At 43.5% G+C, this 26,344-nt stretch overlaps 1 protein-coding gene across 1 annotated transcript; it reads left to right on the top strand.

Moving 5' to 3' along the window:
- Positions 1-11,316: 11,316 nt before the first annotated feature.
- LOC134069638 (protein-glutamine gamma-glutamyltransferase 5-like) lies at positions 11,317-23,706 on the top strand. The gene is made up of 13 exons (XM_062525649.1): positions 11,317-11,398; positions 12,972-13,142; positions 13,344-13,586; positions 14,004-14,122; positions 14,522-14,650; positions 14,889-15,066; positions 16,158-16,293; positions 17,296-17,405; positions 17,735-17,977; positions 18,678-18,989; positions 20,099-20,262; positions 20,761-20,894; positions 22,588-23,706. The coding sequence occupies exons 1-13, from the start codon at positions 11,389-11,391 to the stop codon at positions 22,757-22,759; spliced, it is 2,121 nt and encodes a 706-aa protein (XP_062381633.1). The 5' UTR covers positions 11,317-11,388; the 3' UTR covers positions 22,760-23,706.
- The last annotated feature ends 2,638 nt before the right edge of the window (positions 23,707-26,344 follow it).

The raw sequence follows: 26,344 nt of genomic DNA, 5'->3' as shown, positions 1-26,344 counted from the left end.
TGAAGATATGACACTGCTTGCTCTACAGATGGTGCATAGGCATAAAGGATTGTGTCATCAGCATAGAAATGCACTTTACAATTTTCCATTGAAGCACAGATGTCATTTATATACAATGTAAACAACAGTGGCCCCAAAATTATGATGAGATGTCTAATTTTTGTATGTCCTTGAATGGTTTCCCGGCAGATGCGCCTTGTTTTGGCAGAGACGTTTTCTTGAAATGCACAATATTTACTGCCAGCAGTGACCCATAGTTTTTAGAGCGTTCACTTCCACTTTAAAATATTGGGTCAGGCCCTCCATCAGGGGGTCAAAGGTGACAGAGGACCCATTCAAAGTTCTAAAGAAAATGTGAGTCGGTGCACGTTAAGAAAAGGAAAAAAGGCCGCACTTTGCATTTAAACGTGTTTTTATTGCACAGACGCGTTTCGGCTTAGCGCCTTCCTCAGTGTGAACGTTCCCATATTCTGTGTAACAATTATAGCACAGAATGTTTTTATTTACTACTCCTCTTTGCTTTTGTTTATGTGAAGCTTATTGAATGACCCCCGTGTTTGAACAAATAATACACAATAAACTTGACTTCACTTGACTAAACCCCAAACTGCTCCCGATTTCACAGAGCCTATTCACTCACACATTCTTACAGCAATGGTGCCTCTGCCATTGTGTGAGTGTAATGCTCTCTGTGCATAACCCATCAGGTAACGCATCAGTGAAAGAATGTGTGAGTGAATAGGTATAAAATGTGAGGCGTAACTCTGTGAGGTGCTTTGAGTGCTCAAGAAAGTAGAAAAGTGATATGAAATGACCTATGACCTGCAACACTAAGATGGGGAGTCAGGAGCAGCTATTGCAAGAACACTTGTGTTGGAGTAGTCCGTGGTTGTGAAAGACTGCCATCATCGTGCCACCATTGTGCCACCATTGTGCCACCATCATTGTGACAATGCCTATACAGCCATAGACAGTAAATGAAACAGTTAACTGTTACTGTCACAGTTCACTGTTACAGTACATAATAATAATAATAATAATAATAAATTTTATTTGTATTGCACTTTATATTATGGACTATCTCAAAGTGCTACAAAATTATGACTAAAAACATGACTAAGGGTTTCATGACAAAAGATTTCAACATTCAATTCTTGGAAAGATGTGCAAACATTTCCTTGCTTCAGTGACAAGAGCACACAAAATGTAATAGTCTCAAGACAGATGCTATCTCCTCTGTCTTAGAACAAGACTTCTCTTGGAAAACCAGAGCCCGGAGTAAGACGAGTGTAATATTGTCTGTATCTCTGAATATAAGAGTCTATGGAACAAGAGGGTCCACTATTTGATGATTAATAAATAATAGTAGCCTAATAATATGTTTTATTTATTTATTTATTTATTTATACGTCTCTTCACAATTCAAGTAGAACGCTCCATTGACTTGAATGGGATTTCCGGTCATTATTTTCTGCTAGAGGACCTCTGGATAAAAAATAATGACCGCTGTCAATGGCAACGGAGTTTGTGCTTCTAATTCAGGTCCTCCGCTTTGCATCGGGGTCTGGTTCGCCCTGTCTGCACTTATTTTCCCGATAATGACCAGCATTCTATACATTAGTGTCTTTCTCAGACTCAGGGGGGTAATTTCTCTGTCGCTAGTTTGGAGTTTAATGCGGTTTTAAACTCCAACTCCCAACTGCAACTCCAGTTTAAAACCGTGTTAAACGCCAAACTAGCGACAGAGCAATTGCCCCAAGGTCACTCTTCAAAGTCAACAAAAACAGGGCACACACAGAGCAAGACAACTCACAACAAAATAATAATGATAAATAAAACCCTCGAAAAGCACCTAGAGAGCGCAAACCTCTGCCAAGCAAAAACCTAACCGCCTCCTGGATCCAGCCGGTGATACGAATCACTCCTAAAATCGAATTGTTTCTTCCTTGGGTCATTTCAGATCTATTGAAAATGTCATCGAAATCCATCCATAACGTTTTGAGCTATCTAGCGAACAAACAGACAAACAAACAAACAAACAGACAGACAGACAGACAAACAAATAAACCCTGATGAAAACATAACCTCCTTGGAGGTAACAAACAAACAAACAAACAAACAAAAACGCATTTGTGATGAGTCTACATGGTGGCTGAAGATGAGAAGTGTTCCTGAAACAGAAAGGTCTCGAGATGAGCTTGAGATTAAGACGCCTGCAATATAATCCTGTACTTTCACCATCAACAACAGACTTTCACAATTTTTGCATGATGTGGTCATCATTAATGTGGTCTCATTTTGACGCAGACAAGGGCTACACAGGAACTGGGCTGTGCCTGATAGGGTTCAGATATGAGGATGAAGGATGACACCAATGACCTGGACCTCTTTCTCTCGTGCGTGCTCAATGCGCCCTAGGGCCTAGTCATGCACATTTAATCCAAACAAAACATTCACAATTGTGAGAGCAAAGATAGCACACGACTCGCTAAATGACTATTATTACTCATGCATTCACGATGACTGATCATTTCAATACTAATGTTTTCAGAGACTCAAAAGAGTCGGTCCCAAAAGTATTACCTTGAACTTAAACATACGTGGGGAAAAGGAACAGTCTGACCAGTAGACTACAGTATGATAAGCTAGCCAACTATGCTACATGGTTTGTTTACAATATTTCCAGGTTTCAACCAGACAACTTAAAGAGGCAGAATTGTAATATAAGTATCTGCATGAAGTGTGTAGAAGATATGCAATAGTATATGATAATCCGCTGTTAAATAAATAGAATGTCGAAAAGCGAAAGCGACACCGGCGAAGAAATCCACAAACCTGCATAGTTTCCCGTTAACCCTGACATGACTAAGGGTTACATGACAAAAGATTTCAACATTCAATTCTTGGAAAGATGTGAGAACATTTTCTTGCTACAGTGATACTAGGGTTAGTGCAGTATGGTGTGGTGTGGCCACAAACACACACTCACACACACACACACACACACACACAAACACACACACACACACACACACACACACACACACACACACACAGATGAGGGCTACACTGGAACTGGGCCGTGCCTGATAGGGTGTCACATGTGAGGATGAAGCCTGGGGGTTGGGAGTAAAGCCTGGGGGTTGGGAGTAAAAAGAAAAAAAAATAGGAGTGCCTTGGATGGAGAGAGATATGCTTGGGTTAGGGGTGAGCCAGAAAGTTTGGGAACCACTGCCTGAGGCAAGGGGTTAACTTAAGGGTGTTGTACAGAATGCCTTAAATTATTTCCTTAGATGAATGCTGCATTTTATTATTCTCTGTGAACCGACTCGGACCTCGGATATGACGTCCACACTTTGAGCGTTCTATTATGTTTCGTTCGTCCGTGTTGGAAAAACATGGACGCCACCTGGTGCAGCAACACTGTCCGAGTACCAGGCATGTTTACCTTACATTAAGATAGATAGATAGATAGATAGATAGATAGATAGATAGATAGATAGATAGATAGATAGATATCACATTACACGCGGCATGCGCTATGAAACCCATCACTTTCAATGGTTTGAGCGCGCAAGAACTGGTCTGCCGCTGCGCTCAGTAGGCCTATAGCGGCATTCTTGCCTCACCACATGGTGTCACCACCCACACGTCACACCAGCACTCCACTGCAAGCAGCGGTACGGCCCACAAGCAAGAAAACAAGTCTGGGGAGTGTTTGAGTGATTAGGACCCGGAGGGGGACAGGAGGAGTCAGTCTGTAAAGAGTCTAAATAAGGATCAGAGTGTAGGGACGTCTAACCCTGTAGGCTAGTGAAGTTCTACACTAGTGCAGCACTTTACTCTACATTGAAGCTCAGAATTGCAAATGGCATACAGTAACTATAGGTGTAAATGGATCAGGCTTCTTACAGCATCTTGAGAGGTTTAGCCAACATATTTGTACTGCTGTCATTACTGAGACATGATGCTTACGAACCTTGTGTTGTAAATGGCCAAAACAGCACAAAAGTTTTACATTGAGTTAGTATCATGTGCTATAAGCAAAGATTCGAGTTGGGCCCTAATTTTGGATGTTGTTAGATGTTCAGACCTTGTGTCACATTTGAGTTTGTTTATTGCGATATGCTGTAATTAAGTCAATTGGAAGTTTTCTGTCTTTGTAATACTGTAATAAATGTGTCTTATATTATTGTGCTATATGCATGAGCATTCAGTGGGCTTGAAAGCTACTGACCAGCTGAGCAAAGACACACATTCCCTGTAGGCTACTTCAGTTCCTCCCTAACAGGCCTCACAGAGGATGAACCACTGCAGTACACACTCCTAGGAAACAGAAAGGAATTCAGCAACTTTTGTGTGTGTGTGTGAGAGAGAGAGAGAGAGAGAGAGATGGAGGGAGACAGAGAGAGAGAGTGTGTGTGTGTGTGAGAGAGAGACAGTGTGTGTGTGTGTGTGTGTGTGTGTGTGTGTGTGTGTGTGTGTGTGTGTGTGAGTGAGGTTGTTAGTCCACTGTAACTGTAAGACTGATTTTGCCTGCATGGCTCCCTGATTTCTGCTGTGCTGTACACTCATATATTTTTCATGTTTCCTGCTGATAATGAGATGTCTAATTTTTTGATGTCCTTGAATGGTTTCCTGGCAGATGCGCCTTGTTTCTGCAGAGAAGTGTCCTTGAAATGCACAATATTTACTGCCAATCAGTGTCCCATAGTTGCTTAAAAGTTCCACTTACGTGTATCATATTTGGTCCGGCCCACCATCGGGGGGTTAAAGGGTACAGAGGACCCATTCAAAGTTCTAAAGAAAATGTGAGTCTTTGCACATTCCCATATTCTGTGTTACAAAACTTAAACATTCCTTGGTTCTAATAAAGGAATTGCGAACAGCTGGAGGATCAAAGCAAGGTCATCAGGGCAGCTTTATCAGAATAAAGCAGCAAATTTATAGATTTCTTGTGTGCTAATAAACCCAATTTACAACAAACTAAAATAGCATTAAATCCTCTAGCCAATTTGTATTTGCGTATTGAGATGCTGAATGAGTGTGTGTGTGTGTGTGTGTGTGTGTGTGTGTGTGTGTGTGTGTGTGTGTGTGTGTGTGTGTGTGTGTGTGTGTGTGTGTGTCTGGGTGCCATACTCCCTACATACGTAGATTGCAAATACATCCTCAACAGCGGTCATCATCACACACTTGGTGTTCATGTCCAGCAGCTTCATGCAGCCTTATCCACCACATCCTCCTCGAGCTGAAGAAGCAGCAAATACACAGTAACATGTATACAGCACCCACAGACACATACACAGCCACTATTTCCCATGCTCTGAATGTGTGACATTGCAAACATCTGAACTCTGACGGAGATCCTTGGTTCCTTTTACCCTGTTTATAGCCAGTCACTGCCTGGATTTGGTGGTTTATATGAACTACATCTAGCCTGGTAGTAAACCAGACCCTGGAATATTTCAGATTAAGGGTCTGACCACGAATAATGAAAATGGCCCAACTCGAGGGGCGGCACCAAGCATGCATTTGAAAATCTCCCTGCACGTAATTGGATAACACTACGACCAATGTTTACTCTGACTGATTCTGGACTTTGACGCAATTGGACAACACCACGACCAATGTTTACTGATTTTGAATGTTGTAGTGCTGATACCCCAGATGGTTGGGGTAAACGTAACGTGCATCATTGCTCGTGGCCAGAGTATCTTGCGGACACGATTCAAATTGTGCTCTCGCAAGAACTCTGGAATTCCACTGCACCTGCACCAACATTAAAAGAGCACCTGTTGTTGAATAAGCTACAGTAGCCTACATGAGCCTAGCGCTTCCTTCCCTGCATGGCTACAAACATAAACAACCACCTCAGCAGACGGGGCCGACCCCTCCCTCCCTCCCTCCCTCCCTCTCTCTCTCCCTCCCTCCTTTCCTCTCAGTAGTTCCTCCCTGCTGGGACTGTGCACATGAGAAGGGCCTGATATTAAACAACTCCGTTATGTAACACCTGCACCATGCTAACACTACACCACATTCATTACTATAAAAGCACAAAGGGGTGTGTATGTGTGTGTGTGTGGTGTGTGTGTGTGTGTGTGTGTGTGTGTGTGTGGGGGGGGGGGTTACACCAAAGGAGGAGTTTAGATGATCTGTCTGTACCAAGCTGAGGAAGGCTGAATAGAGATAAGAATCAGAGAAGGAGTCACCCAATAATGGGAAGGTTCCTGGTCTGAGCTTGGCTCCTCCTGACCCTGTCCAAATATCCTTGAGCAAGATAATAGATACAGTATATATTTAGAATACACTCAGTGCACCTTCTGCTCATGCACTCCCTGATATCACTGAGTTGCAGATTATGAATCTGTCTAATTATTCTACCTAATTATGTGTCTTCTGCATTTTCTTTTTAATTACTATGTGCTTTATACTTTTAAAACTGTTTTTGAACTATTGTACTATTATGTTCTATTTACAATGTTTTAATTTAATACTACTCTTTGCTTTTGTTTATGTGAAGCATATTGAATGACCCCTGAGTTTGAACAAATATGCTAAATAAACTTGACCTCACCTCACTTGACTAAACCCCAAACTGCCTCTGCCTCGATCGATGGCGCCTCTGTCACTGCTCTAAGAATGCTGCAATGAAAAGAGCTCCCGGTGTGCGGAGTGCATGGTAACTAACCCATCAGTGAAAGAATGTGCGAGTGAATAGGTAAAATGTGAGGCATAACTCTGTGAAGTGCTTTGAGTGCTGCGGGAAGTGGAAAAGTATTATGCACTTTAAACAACAACAACAACGTAGCACAACTAAAATGAACTGCATCAGCGCCCACTGACGATGCATCACCCATCAAGACAAACAAAGCACGCAAATCAACAAAAATGCAACTAGTAGCCTACAGTATACTACAGCGCACCACCCTATTCCCACGCAACACTGATGGGGAGATGGGGATTGTGGGTCACGAGGAGTCAGCCATTGCAAGAATACCTCTTGTTGGAGTAGCCCGTGGAGTGGAGTGATTGTGAAGGACTGCCAGAGACTGGGCCAGAGATTAGAGTCGTCGCGCATGGTCTGTGTCAACGGCTACAGCGCCTGGTGTTCTCCTGTGGTCCATGTGGTATGCGGGGGGACTGGCCTGAGAACGGAGACGACTGCTACTCAACTATGCAACTCCCCTCCCTATGAGGAGGTCTTATCAATAAACATTGAAGATGCTATGATGAACTCGATGATGAATGAGTTGAATAAAATGTCCGTTGTGCAAGAGTCATCGTTAACTGTCTAAAAAGGGGTGTCTTAAAACAAGATTAAAAACACTGAATCTGAGGTAAAAGGTAGCCTACTCAAAACAAGCGAAATTATAAAACAAGCGAAATTATCTGTCCATGCAGCAAGATAATTTCACTTGACAAGATTTCTTGAATTAATATAATTCCATTCAATCTAGAAATTAAGATCAGTGTAGTGTAAAGTTGAACACTAAAAAAATCACTTTAAAAACAAAATAAATTATCAAACACTTCTAAAAGGTTTTTTTTTTTATCTTGATAAGATAAAATACTTTGCAATGATAAACCCATCTATGAAGTAGTGAAAAAGACACGCCTCTGAACGCCACACTGCACACTCAAATTATAAATATAGTAACAAACTTCCTAACTATTAGCCGCAGCTTATACATTAATTTTGCACATTTCTTCTTCAGGTATGAGGTTAATACACGGGGACAGTCAATATGGTATTAATATGGTTTTGTTAAATTTCAACTTGCATAAAACACTGTCCTGTGGCTTAGACACAATGCGGCTAAAATACAGGAAATTACTATAAGTCCCTAACAAACCACGACTGAGATTTCATCAACTAATATTCTATCATGGTAAACCACAAGGCCGAGACAAAGGAGTGGTTAGGCTTATTTTCCTGTAATGTTATTCCACCAACTAAACGTGTCGACTGGACTCGCTCGTGTCCACACTGGGCTGGTAGTTGGCACACATTCTACTGACTTGTTGTTACTACTCTTGTTTAGCCTTTAAAAATATCCGTTGTGATAAACCACGTGCTACTTCTCTGCTTCTGCAGTTGAGATAATCTTAATGAGTGCAAATGCCTCTGGGTGTGTGCTGTTCTGCATGAGGAAGAGTGACCACCACAGCCATAATAAACAGTGTGTGTGTGTGTGTGTGTGTGTGTGTGTGTGTGTGTGTGTGTTAGTTAGTATGTGCTAACTATGAAATCCACTTCAGAGTAATACACTCCCAAAATCCTTGCTAACCCTCACATGATTAAGTCACTTTTAGTCTAAATAAACAATATACAAGATAGATAGCTTTAAAACTCCGTTCCTGTGCCTCTGGGCCTTACAGGAGGGTGTGTACAGTAGCTCCTCTGGAGAAGTAGAGCCTGTGTCACTAGTACCCACCTGAGCAATGCATCCATATGCTTTGTGTCCATCTAAAAGGGAGTATATTTGATATATTACTCTAAATGACTTGTGTATCTAGTCTGAGTAGGCTAGTAGTTGTGTTTAGCTAGGAAAAGTAGGCAACAATAGAACAATAGAATGTATCCCATGTAAACAAATGGGAAGAATTTTTCAATCAGAATAGTAATTGGAAATACAATCCTGATAGATTTTTATATGACAGTGAAACCATTATAAGTCCTTAGTAAGACTGTGTAACCGGAAACATAGAAAACTTTGTAACCTGTAAGGGCTATATATGACATTGTATGAGCAAAACGAGAAAGGGGCACTGAGAACGGGGGGGGGGGGGTTCTTAGATTTGTGTCTCCAGTTTATTCAATTGTTTTAGACATGGATATTCCTCTGACCATTGTTCATATGGATACTCTTCACATAATGTAGCACTGTGTCAATATATCTTTAGTTTATATTCATTCATTAAGCAGACACTGTTGCCCAAATGTCAGCGATATTACAAGGAATTACACTGTCCTCAGACGAACTTGGGGTTAAGTGCCTTGCTCAAGGGCACACCAGTGGAACCAGCCACTTTCAGGCTACTGCATGCTAGCCCAGCCTCTTAACCACTACTACACCACCAGTACCCTATTTGCATATTAAGATACTCATAAAAGATGTTCATAAATAAAAGGGGGGGGGGGGCACTGAGAACGGAGACGACTACTCACCGACTACTCACCAACTATGCAATCCCCTTCATTGAACAGGCCTTATCATTAAACATGATGGACAGATGCTATGATGGACTCAATGATGAATGAGCTGAATGAAATGTGCGTTGTAAACACAGTATACAGTAAAAAACATAAACGACAACAAAAACAGCTTGGTCCAGCCTGGACCATGATACATAACAAACCGTTCCAGCCAATCACCGATGAGATGGGGAGTTGAGGAGAGTTTCAGTTGCACGGTGGGGAGTGAGGGAGGGGCAAGGTCATTGTTCTCCTGTGAGGGCTGCTGCCGGATATTCACGGCCCTTTAAATGGACCCTTCCTGCTCCTACAGCCTTATCAGTCAACGTGCCTTTAACAGGGATTTTTTTCTTGGATGAAAGTGAAAGGAATTTCTCAAACCCTGCTGATGTGACCTCTGACCTCTAGGATCAAACCGCCCTGCAGGACAACATGCCTCAGTGCAACAACACAACTGCTGCGTCGGTCCGAGTGGAAAAGAGGAAAAGACATCAGGCAGTTATCCCCATGTGTATAATACATATAGAATTAGAGCATCACACACTCATATCTTAGTTTAATGTATCAGGTCATTTGCATCTATCTTGACCCTTTTTCTTCAGACTGCTGTCCAGAAACTTTGTCACCTTTCACCCAGATATAGCTTTGGAAAATTGGAATCCTCATGGGCAAAGAGTTCTTAGATTTGTGTCTCCAGTTTATTCAATCGTTTTAGACATGGATATTCCTCTGACCATTGTTCATATGGATACTCTTCACATAATGTAGCACTGTGTCAATTTATCTTTAGTTTATATTCATTCATTAAGCAGACACTGTTGCCCAAATGTCAGCGATATTACAAGGAATTACACTGTCCTCAGACGAACTTGGGGTTAAGTGCCTTGCTCAAGGGCACAACAATTCAAGGTAACCACTTGAAGAATTAAGGTAATTCTTAACCACTACTACACCACCAGTACCCTATTTGCATATTAAGATACTCATAAAAGATGTTCATAAATAAAAGAATAAAAATGATTTAATTATCAACAGACTTTCTTTTTTTACTAATAATGCGGTGAATCATAAATGTTGCTTTATTTTGATGGGTGAGGAGTGGACTTCACTGGAACTGGGCCTTGCCTGATAGGGTGTCTCATATGAGGATGAGATGATCTCGAGTAGCTCAGTGGAAGTGAGTCAGAGCCAGAGAAGTTGGGGACATATGGGGGTCACTGTGGCGCAGCAGGCTACAGTGCTCATGCCATGTACAGTACGGGTCCGAGTGCCCACGGGGACCCAGGTTGACCTGCGGTCATTGCCCGATCCCACCCCATCTCTCTCCTGCCTGCTTACTGTTTCTCTCTACTGTCCTATAAGAGTAAAGGCAAAAAGCCCAAAAACATATAGGCCTACTACATTTAAAAAATTAAAAAAAAGTAGTTGGGTAAATATTGTCTTGAATCCTTGTGGATTTAAGATGAAAGAAAAAGTATTTGTCAAAGGCTGCAGCTCAGGGTTAAATGTATCCTAACCAAGAACCAGGGGAGGTGAACCAAACTTATTCCAATGTTTTGGATACTGCTGAGTGTCTGATAGGCCTATGTTGCTATTATTTGGTAGCCTAATTGATCATTGTTTGGTTATTCCAACCAAATCTGTTGAATTATGTTCTTGTAGGCCTATATGTTAGGCTACAATGTTGTGTTAGGCTACTATGTAATTTGATATAACAAAATAAAATTGGTTGGAATAACCAAAAATAACCAATAGCAACATCCTACTACTTTCAGTATGTTAACCAAAATGTTGGAATAAGTGACCAAAACCCCATTCATCGTGTCAATGTCCATACACCTATGACAGCAAAGAGTGCAAGTGCATTGCTCATGACGACAATACCACAGAAAGCTGTCATCCAACATGAGTCAAAAACGACAAAGTGTCCTCATCCTACAACTGGGCTGAGCCCTTCACAAGAAGTGTCATAAATCTAGAAATAAGGTGTATCATTCACACGTTTGATCTCCTCAGCGGGGAAGAGCAGGGTGTGTGTAAAGACACATAGGGGTCAGTAACACCCACCGGCTGAAATCCAGAGCAGGATAGAGTTTAAATAGTGCACTCCTTCACTCTCTCTTCAAACACACACATACACTCACACACACACTATCACTGAGAAAAAGACAGGAGGATTCTCTACTGTTACTATGGCACTCGGTAAGTCACTGTTACTGTGTTGTAAAATGTCTATTGCACGAGAGGGTCGCCGAATATCTGACTGAAACATTCTGAAAAGTTAGGGCGGAACATAGAAGTTGCACATATGGTTGCTCTAGGTTGCATTTGGCATAGTGAAAAACAATTGAATAGGTTGAAATATTGTGCGTTAAGAGCGTATAATAGGCTGACACAGTGCGTTAAGAGCGTTCAACAGGCTGAAATATTATGCGTAAATAGCGTACAAAAGGCTGATGTAGCCTGAGGGATAACGTTAGAACGCCGGTCATTATCGAACAAGTCCCGACAGGGCGAACAGGACGCCGAACGACCCGCCAGCGGATGGGTACTGATTCGTGCTGACTTATTTCCCCGATAATGACCAGCGTTTTATACATTATCCTGCTTTATTACACGGCTACTTGCCAAAAAAACAATGACTCTTACAATGACTCTTTGCATTTATTTGTTACGGTTTCATCCTGGCTTTTGCTGAGAAACATCGTTCGCAACACAAGCTGAACTTGACAGCATACTTTCGAACAGCTGATCAACCGTCTGCTTTCACTCAATGAAGGTCCATTGCAAGAAGTGATCGGACCACTTGGCGAGTGAAAGACATGAATAAGAGGACAACAAAACCCATTTTCCTGAACAGCGGTCTGTTATAGCCTACTTAACAACGGTCTGTTATCGAGAGACCTCTGAACGTTGGGAAGGCCTATTTAAGTGAATGGAGCATCCTGCAGCATTATGGAGAGCCGTAGGCCTATATGGACTGTAAATAATAACATGCGTTAACACTGTTAAACACACTGGACGCAGCAGCCTATTATGCATTTTAGCTTAAAAGTGCAGTCTGCGAGGAAGTTGCATTTGTTTGTGTTTGTTATTTAAACTTATTAGCCTTTGTCCAAAATCACCCATTCAGAGAAAAGTTCTTGTCTGTTGACTGTTGTAGGCTAGCTATTCACTTCACGTTTTTGACGGAGGCTGCTTTGTTGTAGCCTAATTGTTTAACGCAACTGCGCTTTAAGTTGGACACTGTTTTCATTCCTCTGGATTTTACTGGCCTGCCAAAGACTGTGGGTATAGTTTATAGCCGACAGTGGGTCGTTTATACACAGGTCTAGAAAACCTAATAGCCTACTTATAGCCTATAAAGGTCCAGCAGCAGCGTGCAGTGAGCACCCTTGTACTGTAGGCTCCAATTTCTAGGGGCGTCAGTGAAATTAAACTTGATCTTACCAAATCGTTTCAAAAGTCTAGCAATCTTGCAAACGAAGGGTTTGGCTTACTCAATTCCAAATATTAAAGCCATGTCCATGCCGGATTAGCGATTGTGTGTATTGTGTTTGCGCGTTTAAGAGACTGGATATGGGTTCCAATGGCCCCTTGCCCTTGTCCAAACGGACGTCCCGATTTGCCAAAACTTCGTATGGGTCTTGTCAGACAGCGCTACACCTTTCAGCAAAATGTTGCATGTTTGTCTTACATGTTGAGTAGCCAAATGTATGAAGGCGTGATTAGGAAAATTCACCTCTGTTCTTCGTGTTGCTGTTATGTGTGGTAGAGATAAGACAGGTCGCGGTCAATGCGAAGGAAAACAACACGGCGCATCGCGCGCACGAGATCAGCGTCAAGCGTTTGATTGTGCGACGCGGCCAGAGCTTCCAGTTGACGCTCCACACCAACCGACAGTTTCAACCGGACACCGACACGCTCCTTTTTACCGTGGAGACAGGTATGTTTACGTAGTTACTATTTATTAACAGTCATGTATCAATGATAATCAACATTCAAACTACATTGGCATGATACCACAACCATACAAATGATAAATGACACGCATGCAGCTGGATAGTTTTGATGTTAAAGGTCAAATTTGCAGTTAACAAATCTGTGCATGGTATTACAGTAAGAGCAAGTGTGTGTTGCCCCTCAGGACCCAGGCCATCAGAGGCAAAGGGCACACTCTGTGTGTTTGGCTACCCGACGCCAACAGACTCAAAGGTGGCATGGACAGTGCAGGTCGAGAGGAGCAACCAATCGTCCACCACCGTGGCTATAAGCAGCCCAGCCGATGCCTCTGTGGGCTCCTACAATCTGTCCATGAGGGTAGGGTCACAGAATGCCCTCCCTCAACCCATCACCAACCTGGTGCTCCTCTTCAACCCCTGGTGTGCAGGTAGGGGCTCCTGACACACACACACACACACACACACACACACACACAGACACACAGACACACACACACACACACACACACACACACACACACACACACACACACAAATGACACATAAGGCTCAAATGTAAGCAGTACATGCAGTCAACCGTATTGCTATTCCTGCAAACACACTCACGTGTGCCCGTCATTTCCCTGTTACATTCATTTGAAAATGTACCTGCCTTGCCTGTATATGTTTGTGTATTGATACTTGTGTGTGTGTGTGTGTGTGTGTGTGTGTGTGTGTGTGTGTGTGTGTGTGTGTGTGTGTGTGTGTGTGTGTGTGTGTGTGTGTGTGCATGTGTGTGTTTGTGTGTGTGTGTGTGTGTGTGTGTGTGTGTGTGTGTGTGTGCGTGTGTGTGTGCGCATATGAAGAGGACTGGGTGCACCTCCCAGACGAGGCGGAGAGGCAGGAGTACGTGATGAGTGAGCAGGGCCTGATCTTCAGAGGCTCTGAGAGCAGAATCGGCGCCATGGACTGGAACTTTGGACAGGTGCGGTAACAGTAACAGCACACACCCTTTATGATGTCTTTGTTGTTTGTCTATGTTGTTTTTGTTTTGTTTTAGGAACCTCTGATATTTTCATGTGTACGATTTCTCGTTAACCTCGTGTTTGGTAGTCAAATGTAATTTGAGATTACTGATGTAAAGTGCATTATAAATCAAATTCAATATTATTATTATAATATTATTATTGTTATTATAATGAACTTTTAACTTGATTATTATCTTTTTGTAATATCGGACCCCAGGAAGACTAGCTGGGACTTAGGCCCCAGCTGATGGGGATCCAATGAGCAAACAATAAGCAGTGAACAGTAATACTCAGAGAGAATACAAACCAGTGTAGTGTGCTGAGGTGGTGTTTGTGGATGTCTGGTTTGCCTGCAGTTTGAGGAGGATATCCTGGACATCTGCATAAAGCTGCTGGACATGAACCCCAAGTGCCTGAGGGACGCCGCAGAGGACTTCTCTGCCCGCTGCAACCCCATCTACGTAGGGAGGGTGGTCAGCGCTATGGTATGCACCCATGCTCTTTCTCTCTCTCTCATTCTCCCTTTCTTTCTCCCTCTTGAGTCTCTCCCCCTCTCTCTCATTCTCTTTCGTTCTCCCTCTCTCTCTTTCTCCCTCTCTCTGTCTCTCTCTCTCTCTCTCTCTTTTCTGTGTGTGTCTCTGTCAGTTTGAGACCTCGTTTATCTCGTTACAGACTTCATTTAAATCTCACAATGTCTCCTCCGTGGCGTTTTACTCCCAACAGATCAATGCTAACGATGACCGTGGCGTGCTGGCGGGTCAGTGGCAAACTCCGTACTCTGGCGGAGTGGCCCCCACCCACTGGAACGGCAGCGTGGACATCCTGCGCCAATGGGAGAAGAGCTCCTGCTCCCCCGTCAAGTACGGCCAGTGCTGGGTGTTTGCTGGGGTCATGTGCTCAGGTGAGACCTGCAGAACTGTCCGTCGTGAACATTCTAACTCCGTCGCTATGGCAACAGTGGCAGCTGAGTGACAGCGAGCCCTCGAGTGGTTTGGAAATTAGGCCTACATTGATTTAGCCGTATTTATTCATAAAGCAGTGAAATGGAATTGAAAGAAATACATTTTTTCACTAATGTTAAACAGTACTTCTCAGAAATGAACGTATGTAGATAAGCCTACTGTTGAACCAGTGGTAGAAAATCAGTGGCCATTTTGAAGAAGTTCTCTATTTTCTTCTTCTAAATAACGTGGCACATGTCACCAGAGGAAGTAGGCTATTCTCTGTTGTGTGCTACCACACAGGCTGGCTGTCTGCTGCTGAGTCATGTAGCTTCATGTCACCTGAGGAAGTCTTCTGTGTTGGTTGCTACCGCACACATACAGTAGGCTATCTGGCCCATACTGACTCATGAAGCTTCAGGATCACCTGGATTGTGTTCAGCCCTTATATTACCAAACATAGACCTCTGAAATTCGCCAACAAAAAAAGCTACTATCTTTGCCCATATAAGGAGATTCAGTATCTTGAGATTTTTCCTAGGGGATAATAACATGGAGATTTTGAATTATCGCACCTGTTAAACTTGGGGACAAAGAAATTGGAAATGCAGACGTTTTGCTCCAAACACTTTTGGCCTCTGCCCTCTAGTGGATACTGTGATCTTCGGTATGTTAAGACAGCAGGCTTTGAATTTTTCTACCCCAGAGCTAACTTACAATGCAACTTGCCAAAGGTAGTTAGCTTAAATTAACACCTGGATTTCCTTCTATGGGCAAAGATGGCAGCTTCGGTTCCTTTTTGTGGGCGAACTTCAGCAGTCTATCATCAACTCTGGGGTGCCTGATTTGCCCTCTTCCTGACGTAAAGTGATGTCTTTACTTCACAAGAGCTGAGCAGTCCCTTGAGTTAAAGCTCAATCATGCTATTGTTTAAGTTATTGCCTGCTGTTTTGCTCAACATTCAATTCATCATCAGCAGTCAGCTGCTTAAATGTTGATGTGTGTGTGTTTGTGTGTTTGTGTATCTGTGTGTGTGTGTGTTTGTTATCAGTCATGAGATGTTTGGGAATCCCATGCCGTGTGGTCACCAACTTTGATTCTGCCCACGACACGGATAAAAGCCTGACCATTGATGAGTACTACACCGGATATGGGGTACGCCCTAAGGACAGCCACGACAGTGTCTGGTGAGTCTGTGTATAGAAACTAACCAGAAATCACAATGTTAACACTGTGCTGTGCAAAGGTTTTAGACAATTTGCTCAGCACATTTATTTATTTGCCATCCACACAAAATGTTTTTGCTTCCTATAGCCACGGTAGTGGACGATTGGTCTGATGGCCTGAGTCCTGAGAGCCAAACACACTTCTTACAGTAATACCGATGTGCAGCATTGACAAACTAGTTAGATAGTAGGCTAGATAGATAGATAGATAGATAGATACTTTATTGATCCCCAAGGGGAAATTCAAGAAAGGAGTCGGCAGGAGTGGGCAGGAGTGGGCATCTGCATACCTTACTGAGCTACTGTAAGTAAAACACATGAACAGGAACAAAGAGCCCTCCTGATTGGCCAGCACAGCTCAGCTCATTGCACGTTAGGTTTTCAGTTTTCTGTAGTTTCGCTGACAGAGACACACGTGGTTTGCAGACCGTTACTGGGGCTGTGGTTCACAGCTTCACATGAACGTGTGGTTGCAGGAAGAGCAACTCAAACAGGACAAGAGAACACGAGGTTATCTGAGTGCAGAGAGAACGGGAGGAACACTAATCAGGTTCAATTAGAGAAGCCCGCACCCCTCAGATGTTGTTTATATTATTATTAATGCTTATTTGATATGGACATAGCAATTAGCTACATTTGACCAACCAGATGCATTATTTGTATGTTTTAGCACAGGTGCTAATTCACAACACTTAGGCGGGTTAGTCCATAGGCAGCTTATCAGATGTCAAGAGGAACTTTTTTGCGAAGCCGACTGAAAGTGTGACAGCCACAAAAAAGGCTGGTCACAAATGCATCTACAAAACCTCGATAGTCAGCCGGCTCCTTCAAGGCCGATGTTCTTCTCAGCTAGGTGGCCGTCTCCTGGGTGCTACTTAAGGTCACCTGTTTACACATTGATGTCTTTCGTTCTCTCTTCGTGTGTGCGTGTGCGTGTGTGTGTGTGTGTGTGTGTGTGTGTAGGAACTTCCACGTGTGGGTAGAGGGGTGGATGAAGCGTCCAGACCTCGCTGCAGGGTCTACTTATGATGGCTGGCAGGTGCTGGATGCCACCCCACAGGAGAAGAGTACAGGTAACACACACACACACACACACACACACACACACTCTCATAAATACACGCACACACACACACACACACACTCACTAACTCTCACACACACACACACACACACACACACACACACACACACATACCTGTACACATGTGCACGCTGGCACCCACCCACCCACACACACACACACACATGCTTACACACATACACACCCATACAAATACATACACTACATACACACATACACACCCATACAAATACATACAGTACATACACACATGCACACACACACACACACACACACACACACACACACACACACACTGAAGTCCCTTCTGTCTCGTAGGAGTGTACTGCTGTGGTCCCACTCCTGTGAAGGCTATTCTGGAGGGACACACTGACCTGAAGTACGACGCGCCGTTCGTCTTCGCCGAAGTCAACGCCGATCGAGTCACGTGGAAGCTGCTGAAAGACGGCTCCAAGTCTCGTCTCCACACTGACACCAGATCAGTGGGCAAGAACATCAGCACCAAAGCCGTGGGCAGAGAAAGACGAGAGGACATCACAGCCAACTACAAATACCCAGAGGGTGAGGGGGGGGGGCATCACAGCTAACTACAAATACCCAGAGGGTGTGGGGGGGGGGGGGGGTAACTCAGTAACAGTAACTCAGAGGAGGAGGGAGTCTTGTTTATTTTTTGTTTGGAACCACATCCAAGAACCCACACTTGTTTATGAGGTCTAAAGGGTCTATAGTAGCAGATAGATAGACAGATACAGTAGATAGAGTCTTTATTGTCCTATAAGGACATTCTTTTTCACACACATCGTTACATTCCTAAATGACAGCAGCATCTGATGTTAAAGTCTCACCGGATAGACTGTACACAGCCTCATACATACATATAGCATATCTCATATAGCATTTCACATATCACATATAGCATATAGCATATAGCATATAGCATATCACATATCACATATAGCATATAGCATATCTCATATAGCATATCACATATCACATATAGCATATAGCATATCTCATATAGCATATCACATATCACATATAGCATATAGCATATCTCATATAGCATATCACATATGTAGCATATAGCATATAGCATATAGCATATATCATATAGCATATCACATATCACATATAGCATATCTCATATAGCATATCACATATCACATATAGCATATAGCATAACACACAGCAGCAGCGTTGGTCTGATGATGTCCCTGGCCTGTGGCCTGTGTGCTGACCCTGGGTGGCTCCTGTCCCTCAGGCTCGCAGCAGGAGCGCCGGGCGTTTGAAGAGGCCGTGCGGGGAGGAAACGGGCGCCGACCGATTACCAACGGCGTGGGACCGGAGAAGCCGGAGAAGCCGGAGAAGCCGGCCGCGGTGACGCTGATGATCACGGAGGAGAGCCAGCCGGTCATGGGGCAGGACGTGGTGCTGAGTCTGCTGCTCCGCAGCGAGCAGTCGACCCCGCGGGAGCTCAGCGTCCAGCTCAACGGCCAGGCCATGCGCTACACAGGTGTGCCCGACAGCCAGGTGTGGCGGGAAGAGAAGGACGTCGTGCTGCAGCCCAAGAAGGGTGGGTGTACATAGACGATTATTATTGTGTTACGTTTAGCAGACACTTTTTTGTCCAAAGTGGCTTAAATAGCTTATATTTGAAGGGATTACATGGTCCCTGGAGCAACCTTCCTCAAGGGCACAACGGTGGAAGCTGAGAATTAAACCAACAACTCTCAGGCTACTGCACACTAGCCCATCTCCTTAACCACTACACTACCACCTACTGCACGCTAGCCCAGCTCCTTAACCACTACACTACCACCTACTGCACGCTAGCCCAGCTCCTTAACCACTACACTACCACCTACTGCACACTAGCCCAGCTCCTTAACCACTACACTACCACCTACTGCACACTAGCCCAGCTCCTTAACCACTACACTACCACCTACTGCACACCAGCCCAGCTCCTTAACCTCTACACTACCACCTACTGCACACTAGCCCAGCTCCTTAACCACTACACTACCACCTACTGCACACTAGCCCAGCTCCTTAACCACTACACTACCACCTACTGCACACTAGCCCAGCTCCTTAACCACTACACTACCACCTACTGCACACCAGCCCAGCTCCTTAACCTCTACACTACCACCTACTGCACACTAGCCCAGCTCCTTAACCACTACACTACCACCTACTGCACACTAGCCCAGCTCCTTAACCACTACACTACCACCTACTGCACACTAGCCCAGCTCCTTAACCACTACACTACCACCTACTGCACACCAGCCCAGCTCCTTAACCACTACACTACCACCTACTGCACACCAGCCCAGCTCCTTAACCACTACACTACCACCTACTGCACACCAGCCCAGCTCCTTAACCACTACACTACCACCTACTGCACACTAGCCCAGCTCCTTAACCACTACACTACCAGCGCTCAACAAGACCACTTAGCACAAGAGCTCCAGTATTTCTAATATATGAATGAAGTGTTCACATTTCTGACTTTGAATTGAATTTTGTCTGTATTTTTGACTGTGTTGAATTCGCCACGTGGGTTTAACGGGTGGGTCGTTTGACGTTTAATGCCAAGTCTTATTGACAGTAGTCTGCCAATGTCAATGCAATAATATGTGTGTATGTGTGTGTGTGTGTGTGTCTTGACAGACTTCAAGATTTCTATCCGGATCCCGTTCTCATTATACGGGACCAAAATGCTGGACAACAGCAGTCTGAAGGTGACTGCACTGGTGGAGGACAAGCAGAACCCAGGAGACTGCTACCTGGCTGAGAAGAACATTGTGCTGAAGGAACCCGCACTCACTGTCGAGGTTTGTCCATATAGGCCTACTTGTGTTTGCATTGTTTACAGTTTGGCTGCAACCCAAAGATTATTTATTTTCATAGTCAATTACATTTTTTGATTATTTTTCTCACTTAATCGATTATTATTATTATTATTATTATTATTATTATGATCATTATCGTTATTATTATTGGGGCAATTGCTCTGTCGCTAGTTTGGAGTTTAACACGGTTTTAAACTCAAACTCCCAACTCAAACTCCAGTTTAAAATCGTGTTAAACTCCAAACTAGCGACAGAGCAATTGCCCCTATATGATCATTATTATTATTATTATTATTATTATTATTATCATTGTCATTATCGTTATCATTATTATTATTATTATTATTATTATTACTCTTTGTCCATCTATGCTTTTATCTGCTATTACTATTTTGTTTTTTGTTTATGTAAAGCACATTGAATGACCTCTGTGGATGAATCTAAATGGATATATAAATAAACTTGACTTGTCTTGACTAGGCTCCCAGCGTATGTTACCAGCATCAGGAGGCCATAGCAGAGGTGGTCTTTGCCAACCCTCTACCCAGCACACTCAGAAATGGCATCCTCACACTGTCAGGCAGTGGACTATTGGATCACACCATAGTGGTCAGGTAAGCCACATGCAAGCACACACACACACACACACACACACAGAGAGAGAGAGAGACGTGTAGAATGTAAAGGTGCATCTCAAGACGGGGGAAACATTTGAACAAGAGTGTGATCCCGACGTGTCACTGAGTGCAGGTATGTTCTCTATATTATCAAATGTCATGTACACTGTCTGGCCAAAGTTCCAATGACTCGGCTGTCATTTTGCGATGTTCTGTCGCAATGTGTTGATGAATCACAATGAATTTCGATGTATGGTTCAGCTAGGGTGACTTGTGGTTCCACCCTCGTTTCCTATTGCCAGAGCCGGTGCTGCGTTCAAACGCTCAAGTGTTCTTGAACGCTCCCGCAGATGGGGCAGCGAGTGGGCTGGGGCCAACAGTTCACACAAAAAAAAAGTCAAAAAAGTGTTTTTGATTGGAGTGACAGACTGCACCTTTATATAAGTATTTATACCCCAGGTGCACTATGGGAAATGTATTCCATTCCAATAAACAGCTCTTGTATCTGTATCTGAGGAGAGAAAGAGAGAGAGAGCGAGAGAGATAGAGAGAGAGAGAGAGAGAGAGAGAGAGAGAGTGTGAGTGAGTGTGTTCCTCTGACCTCTGGCTGATGTTGACCTTTGGTTGTGTGAGTGTTCCCTTGACCTCTGGCTGACCTTTGGTTGCTCTTTATGACTGCACCCACTCACCACCCACAATGGTCTACATTTCATGATGCTGTCCTGTGGAAAAAATTACAGCATCCACAATAGCATTTCAAGAGTTCTGCAAAAACCTCCATCCTCACTTGAAAAAAATGGGACTTTTTTTTCACACACGCTCACTCCCCCTCAGTGCCGAGGTCATGCACTTCTCTATTTGAGGCCCTGAGCAGGATGCGCTGGTGCACGGCTCTAACATGCGCGGTGAACGTGGCCACCATCTCTCCTATGGAATGTGTTCTGGTCTCCGTGGTATTCCTCCCTGATTAATCTCCTGTGACAGACGCATACCAAACAGGAGGGAAACTGCTGATGTCCAACTTTAAGTACCTTTGCACCAAAGATTCTAGAACAGAGCTCTGTTCTAGAATCTTTGCTTTGCACTATCAAGGGGAGGGTGGTGAGGTGTGGTCGTCTAACTGCTCTTTATCAAGGCAGCTGTGAGGTTTATCGCACCGGAAATGTACGGTATGCCATAACAGTCCCATAATGAGTCTGCTTTAACCTAATTGTGAGCAAGAGGATTTTCAGGGTTTTTTTCTTGTGATAAATAAACCGTTTGACCTTGAGAGGTAATTCTCTTTAACTTTAAGAGATTGTTTTTTATCAGTTATTGGCTATAACCTGCTTTCAGAAACTCTGCAATCACCTGACATCCACACTCCTGTTCACACCCGCAAACAAAGTGTGATATTCCAGGATAGGCCTACTTTTACCCTAACCACAGTTAGTGCTCTTCAAACTGTGTGTGTGTGTGTGTGCCTGTGTGTGTGCGTGTATGTGTGTGTGTGTGTGTGCGTGCATGCGTGTGTGTGTGTGTGCATGTGCGTGTGTGTGTCGTTTTTCTTTAGCAGTGTTTGAGCAGCTTCCCACCATAGCCCATCAGCACAGGATGCAAAAACGCTTTTAAACGAGAATTGTGTTTGTTTTCATTTGTGTGTGTATGTGTGTGTGTGTGTGTGTGTGTGTGTGTGTGTGTGTGTGTCCAGTGTTCCGGTGCTGAGAGCGGAGCAGCGCATGCGCATCAAGATCCCCTTCACGCCCTACCGCTACGGCGCCAGGAAGCTGGTGGCTGATTTTGACTGCAACGCGTTCAGAGACCTCAAGGCCAGCTGCAACGTGTTCGTGGACATCATGATGATTTGCCCTATGGGTCCATGAGAGTCTCGCTCTGATACTGCTATCCTCTGAGCCAAGCACAACTCTCTCTATCATCAGAAAAGAGTTAGCAAGGCCTCCACTCTTAACTGATAACTGCACTGACACTTTCTATCAACTGCCCACGTACACCAGAGGCCGACATTTTCAGCTGGCAAGTGATGGATAAATAATTGATTTTATTTAACGGCACCAACAAAAATGGAAAGGCAATACTTTTACTTTTAATTAATTCTATTTATAGCCCCTTAAACCCCACCCTGTAACATACTGTTAGCCAGTGCAAGGATTTAACAGCGAGGGTGATGACATGCTCCCAGTGAGAATTTGGGAACTAACTGATGCTGTTTGTTTTGAGTGTTTAGGGAGTATTTATATAAATAGCCGTGCCTGGCCTGGCCTTGCCCTTTCAGGCTTATCACCTACATACATCTGTAGTAAGTGAGTGTGTGTGTGTGTGTGTGTGTGTGTGTGTGCATGCTGTGCTTATGGGAAACTACAGAGGACCCCATTACATCCAGACTGAAAGCATTCCCCATTTGACCAGCCTCTCAGTCTGAGACATTGTTAGCTTTACTGCATTCCCTTTCTGTGACAAGACCTTGTTATTCTATTTTTATGCACTTTTTCTAAAAAAAAAAAAAAGATTTATTGATGATGGGTTCATTCAGTAAACATGTAATGTTTTGGCACTTACAATGATGTGATCTAATGTATATCCTAGTAGTAGTTTATGATGTTTATTTCATTTGAGATCACAACCAGATTTCATCACCTTCTCGCTCACTCACTCAGTCACTCAGTCACTCAGTCACTCACTCACTCACTCACTCACTCACTCACTCACTCACACACACACACACACACACACACACACACACACACACACACACAGAGCAACACAGCTGTTGATAGTGACTGCTTGAGTTATTCTATTTTTTATTCTTTTTTTTTTTGTCGCCTTGCCTTGCTTGCACAGATGCAATTTAATGCTCAATTCATTTCCAAAGCAAAAGAACAGTTAACAAGTGTTCCGTAGTAGTATTTACTGATGATTGACTTATTGATGATTGCTTCATTCAATAAACATGCAATGCACTTACAATGATGTGATCTAACGTGTCCTTGTAGTAGCCTAATACACATACAGTATATTATAATAAGTTTATTTCATATGAGATCACAGCCTGATCTCACCACCTTCTCACACACTCACACACACACACACACACACACACACACACACACACACACACACACACACACACACACACTCAAACACAGCAGCACACCTGTTGATTGTGACTGCTTGAGTGATTCAGTGAGTTCTTGCGACAAAGTGTCTGGGAGATTCACCACTGTCTCGCACACACACACACACACACACACCCAGCAACAGGTGAACACACCTGAGAGTGCGCTTGGGGGATGTTGGCTGATGACAGTAGAGCTGCTGGGAAGACGCAACACACTCACACACACACACACACTCACACACACACATATTGTCACCGTGACTGACTTATAGGCCAGACAGTACTACCAAACCACTCCCTACGTAGTGAGCAATGTTGAAAACACCACATGTAGGTCTGCATGTCGTTTAGCCTGACTAGACAGACCCTGTCGTTTGCTCTGGCATGCTTTAGATAAGTACAGTAGTTCTCTACCGGTATGCCTTGGAAATGTGAAGAAACCAATGCAATTTTCATACAGGCTTGCAGTCATAAAGTGGTTGTCATAAAGTAGCCTAACAGGTTTCAGATCTAGCAAGCAGCTCAGTCAACATCAAGGGAGGATGTGCCTATTGATCCCTGTGCTCTCAGATGATCAAAACACTGTATAGAAAATATGTGGGAATTAACACTCCTGTCATAGCCTAGTGATATATATGAGAGATACTGTATGTTCACCCATCTCCGCGTAAAAGATAGGATTTTGGGTGTGTAAACAAGGAAACACTGAATAAAACAAAAAAGCAAATGCACTCTCGAGCTATAACTCATTCATATCAGAGTAGACAGCAATAACCAAAGTGAATGGCAGCAGCCAGCAACTCACAGCTGTCACTCAGCAACCTCTCCAGCTCCTCTATCTCCTTGTCACGCGCACACAGACACAGACACAGACACACACACACACACACACACACACACACACACACACAATGAAAGTGGGAAAGATAAGATAGTAGAGAGTTACTGGCGCGGGTCAAGTGTTAGCCTACATTACTGCTTTCATCATAAGAGCTCTTGAGAGATTGTTAGAGCTGTGGCTGATGGTAGTGCAAGAGGTAAGGCCGCCATCTACTGGCAGGACCATGTTATAACATGATGCACCTTTTTCTTTTACATTTGTCTATAGGCCTAATACCACTTTCAAACAAATAACCAGGGTTGGACTGGGCGGGGGTTGTTTGACATGTGTGACCCTGCTTTTGAACAGAGCAACACACATGAACAGAGCTGTGTCCACACACACACACAGACACACAGACACACACACACACACACAAACACACACACACACACACAAACACACACACACACACGCACATACACACGCGCGCGCATCCAAACACACACACACACACATGAACACACACACATGAACACACACACACACACACACACACAAACACCCACACGCGAATACACACACAGGCAAACATTGCAGTGGTTACGAATGCTGCATACTGGCAGTAGTATACTCCTGTAATGAGATGTGCCTTTGGGTGCCACCAAAGTATACTGTACGTCATCAGTTGTAGCAGACTTGTATTGTGTGACAAATGTTTACATAGGTATAATTTGTGAGAATTCAACGAGCAATGGTTTTCAGATGGTGGTGGCTGCACTTGACTGTAATCGTTTGTGAAGTAATACACTTACAGGGTGTAAGGGGGCGCCAGGTTTGTTAAAGGGACACTTCACCAATTAGCATTACTGTAAGCTTTGTATCTTTAGAAAACCAGTCATGTTTTTGAATGGTCGTGCATCATTCCCTCAGTTTGCCTTGCGATGGGAGAAATACGGATTTCGATGTTGGACTTCCTGCTTTCAATGATGTAAGAATCATATAGGCCTATAGAATGAAAACAATTTTCGAAGAACACTTATGCAAATATTTCCTATGAACATACCTCGGCATGTAGCCTTCTAAAATATGCAAAATTCACAGACAGCAATGGGAAAATATTTGTCACACCACAATATCATCAATATCATCACATGATAATATGGGAAATGTCTACAAATTAGAAGGATGATAATAATAATAATGATAATTATAATAATTATTATAATTCAAAAATCCTTCAGTAGGCTAAGACAAAATAATTTCTTACAATTAAATAAAGATAAAACTGAGTAGTTGTATTTGGGAATAAAGATGGGAGACTGAGGCTCAGTGCCTACTTGGAGTCTAAAAATCTTCATTAAAAAAACCCTGTAAAGAATCTCGGAGTTATCTTGGATGTGGATCTTGGTTTTTGTGACCATGTAAAAGCCATAACTAAAACAGCATTCTGGCACCTTAGAAATATAGTAAAGGTCAGAGATTTGGTATCTAAGCAGGACTTAGAAGCTC

The sequence above is a fragment of the Sardina pilchardus genome, chromosome 22 (assembly GCF_963854185.1).
Source record: "Sardina pilchardus chromosome 22, fSarPil1.1, whole genome shotgun sequence".
NCBI classification, from domain to species: domain Eukaryota; kingdom Metazoa; phylum Chordata; class Actinopteri; order Clupeiformes; family Clupeidae; genus Sardina; species Sardina pilchardus.
The sequence above is the reverse complement of the archived record's forward strand: the minus strand, read 5'-3'. Positions and strand labels throughout refer to the sequence as shown.